Below are 4004 nucleotides of genomic sequence, written 5' to 3'. Positions count from 1 at the left end.
ATAATATATATTCAGCTTGCAGAGCATAGATGCAGATCAAACTGAAGGTTTGTCGCTGTTTTTTGTTCACGTTTTATTCAGGCTGCAGGTGTCTCAGTGGAAAAATAGAGCGTGGCTGAGCGCACCTGTGCAGACCAGTGATACAGTTTAAGATCAGAGAATTGTAACCCCCTCTTTCATATGGCAGGCACAACAAGCCAAGTCTTCATCTAGGACCTTTGTTAGTCCAAATTAACCAATTAAAGATATCGTTTAACTTCTGAAAGGATTCTTTTGGAGGAGGCAGAGGAAGTGACTCAATATAAAAACTTTGCATAACCTTTCATCCTTGTTCAGGAATAGGACGGAGGAGGATTTTGAATCATTTATAGCCAGAAAATCGTCTAAATAGCTCCATTTGTAGCATTAATTTTGCAACTTTGCTAACAGACAGCCTAGTCTAGGGCCTAGGGCCAATCTCTGCTCTCGATCTCCTAACTGGAAACCAAATAGTACAGCTCTCATTCTAAGTGTCATCACCAGAGGTTCCATAGTCAGAATAAATAGCATTGGAGATAACGGGCACCCCTGATGAGTGGAACGCTCCAATGTGACAGGTTTAGAAACTATTGTTTGTTACAAAAGTTGAACCCATCTGAGAAAATGATTTCCAAATCCATATCTTGGGAGAACGTTAAATGAATCTATTCTGTCCGAGGCCTGACGAGCGTCCAGTGATAATAAAGCTGCATCGTTAGCATCACATCTCTCATGAATTATATGAGAACCCTTCTTATATTGTGAAACCCTTGATGCTTTGGTACAAAGTGAATCAAATGTGGGATCCAAGGCTCTGATCTTCATGCTAAACATTTAAAGTATTTTAGTGTCAACCCCCGTCAGACTCTAAATGATGAGTGTTCTGCAGGTTTAGCAGGTTTCTCAGTACTCACTGCCTGTCTCACAGTGGGTGGAGAGCCTCCGTGTGATATGCTTCTACATACATGTTAAAAAGAGGCAATATTCTTTTTTCTGGGAAGGTTTTGTAAAGTCAGAAAGCCATCTGGCCCAGGTGCCTTACCACACAGCAAATCCAACATGTCCCAATGAAGACTGTCAGATTTGATTTCAGCTCTTTTAAAGCGTCTTTATAAGTTAATTTAACTCTTATTGGAGAGTTGGAACATTAACTCTGACTTAGTGTTGAATACCAAATCTGTCTGGAGTTGATCGTTCAACACTTATTCATGCTAACTAGGTGTTAAGAGTTTATATACTACCCCCACAGAGGATTTTAGTTTAACTACATAAGAGTTATCTTCTAATTCATTCTGTGAATTTTACTGTTCTGAATTTCTAGAAATTCCTTTGGAAATAAACATTATTGCAAAGAGGACTGCATCAGCTGAGGCAACATGGTGTCCTGTGAGCTCAATTTTCTTTTAATCAGAAAAGGTCAGAGACAACAAAAGCCAAGCAAAGCATCAAACAAAGGAAAAATAAAGACAAGTCAAATGTCCAGCCAAAGGATTTATGGGAGACTCCATCAGGGATGGACCGAGTCAACCGGCATTTCACCTCTGAGAAAGATATATAACAGGACAGCTTTAGTTTGAGTTTGAACTTATACAAAACGCAGCAATATATAAAAAAAACACACACAGTTTTATTGATTATAAAATACACTATTGGAGTCATGTCGGTGTGGGCAGAAATCCAAATGTAGGATATGGGACATAAAACACGGTGCCATCTCTAGACTCCATAGTCCCACAGGAGCTCCTCTCCAACCACGATGTCCCTCAGGGCGATGAACAGCACACTCTCCCGAGGACCAGCAGGGAAGTTCATGGTGAACCTTTGTGGCTTCACGTTTGGATTCCTTTGGCAATGGTTCATGTGCCTTCCATAGGAGTCCTTGTGCAGGTGGCAGGCACAGGGGGACGCAGTGGCATCAGCCCTGTGGCACTCGTCCCTGTAGAAGAAGAGAGACCCTGACTGCCGCCTCTGATTCCCTGCAGCTTTGGTGATGCACGTCCCGTGGTAGTCGCAGACGACGTCTCCTTTGTTGAAGGGCATCAGGGCGATGACACCTGTGAGCAAACAGGAAGTCATCATAAGCTCTTTAGAAATGTTGACTTGCTGTCAAACGAGGGTGTGGTCCAAACGATAGGTGCATTTACCTTTGCCCTTTTCCTCCCCGAAGTCCTTCAAAGCCAGGCCCTTCCATTTCTGCTCTGAAATCGAGGACATGAGGGACGGGCTGTCCTGGATCCTGGGCTGTGGAGCAACCCAGGCCCGTAGGACGGCATCAACAGTGGGCTTGTTGGTGCTCCAGGTCTCCTTATCTAATGCCGTCTGTACTCTTGCACGCTGAGGGGCGTTGCTTCTTCTGGCACACCCTGTCCCAGAGCGAGGCGTGAGGAATACTGCAAATCAACCATCTGAGTCAATCATATATATTTGAACCTCTGTGATGTGAAGTATTGCTGAGCTATGTGTATATATTAGAGCTGTAAATAATGGAGGCAGAGCATCCATTAGCATGACGGGCTTACCGAGGATGTGCTGAACTCTCTGCTTAAGCTGAAGCTCCCTCCACCTTTTGTAGTGGGCTCGGTAGTGTGGAAAACCAGCCTGTACACACCGGCGTTTTGAAGGTGGCTCTCCATTTAGGGTTACTGGGAAGGTCCGCTGGAAGGCATCCCATTCTCGGAGTGGTAGGCGCTTTGTGGAAATGGACCTACACAGAGTGAGAGAGAAACCCACCAATAGTTTGTATGTGGAAACTTGTAACGCAGGTTTTCTTGTGCTAGTGGGTAACATAAAAACGAAAAGCATACCTGGCCTGTCCCGAGGTTTCTACTCCTCCTGCTGAGTGTGATGCTGACCCAGCCGCAGGATCCTCAGTGTCGCTGCGCAGGTATCTAACCAAATTAGAAAGGTGAAGCAGTTCTACATCCACCAACAAACGCAGCAACACATGTGTTTGAGTGCTATGACCACACTGGCAAAGTTTTGCCAGTATGGATCCAGTGGTGTGCAGCACTCACCTGGCCCTCAGGCGCTGTACATCTCCTGTTGGGTTGGTCAGAGGGACCCCACCTTCTCCCAGGAAGAACCTGCCCCCGTCGTCACTGCCAGCTCTTTGGTTTTGTAAGTACACTGGGCGGATGTTCTTAAAGTAGCACTCCAACAGCTGCAGAGACAAGAGCCATCAATGACAACTATAAATCACCTCCCAGGGTCCACACAGAACAGGAAGAGAGTCGCTGCTGAGAACAAAGGACTTACTTCTTCTTCCTGGATGGTCATCCTCAAGCTTGCCCTTCGCTCCATCCAGTCCTGCACCTGTGGGTGTGGGACAAAGTGTTGGAGCTCAGGGTGATGCACACTTCCATCAACTATCACTTATAATTTACTGTTTTTGTTGGCGGCGCTTACAGAAAGTTCCTGAACAGCACCTGCTGTCAGTCCGTGCTGTAACATCAGGATGGCCTCGCCGTACTGCCTGAACGTTGTCATGGCAACGTTGGGGATGCAATCACCGCCTACAAGCTTTTGGTGGAAATACTCGATGTCCTTTTTGGCCAGGGCGAGGATTTCCTTCTTATCAAAGCTGTTGCAAAGGTGACAGTAAGACAGTGTTGAAAGTGCGTATGTGTCCTGCAGTATGTATGAGCCAGAGTGGCAACAAGCTCATCAGACCTCTGTGTTGGGAAGGTTTGGGGAGTGTCTGTGATGATAAAGCCACGACTCTGAAGACGACTGCAGAGTTTGGTGCAAGATGTTGCGTCCTTGCAAAACTCCTGCAGCTCCGAGACGCTCCAGAGTCGACCTTCCCTGGAAAACAGCTTCTGGGAGGCTTTAGCTCTGGAAGCTTCTTGCTCCCTCTCCTGTGCTGTGCCGTCTTTCAGGCACACTCTGCTCAGGTGATTCCAAATGGACAGCTGGGGCTTGTTGCACAGCAGGCAGTACACAGTGTTTCTATCCATGTTGTTTGGACTGCAAATACAAAGAGAGAG

The 4004-nt window shown here is 46.2% G+C and overlaps 1 protein-coding gene across 1 annotated transcript; it reads right to left on the bottom strand.

Moving 5' to 3' along the window:
• Window positions 1-1338: 1338 nt before the first annotated feature.
• LOC102304176 lies at window positions 1339-3984 on the bottom strand (the record flags this gene model as incomplete). Its single annotated transcript, XM_042217973.1, is given in 8 exon segments — window positions 1339-2072; window positions 2163-2408; window positions 2538-2722; window positions 2823-2906; window positions 3033-3178; window positions 3274-3330; window positions 3424-3598; window positions 3688-3984. Coding segments are annotated over 8 exon segments (1528 nt in total), but the record flags the coding sequence as incomplete, so codon positions are not given.
• Window positions 3985-4004: the final 20 nt, after the last annotated feature.

This window comes from Haplochromis burtoni, unplaced genomic scaffold (genome assembly GCF_018398535.1).
Source record: "Haplochromis burtoni strain Fernald_Lab_line unplaced genomic scaffold, NCSU_Asbu1 Contig_4292, whole genome shotgun sequence".
Taxonomy (NCBI): domain Eukaryota; kingdom Metazoa; phylum Chordata; class Actinopteri; order Cichliformes; family Cichlidae; genus Haplochromis; species Haplochromis burtoni.
Note: the sequence above shows the minus strand (reverse complement) of the source record. Positions and strands in the feature narration are given on the sequence as shown.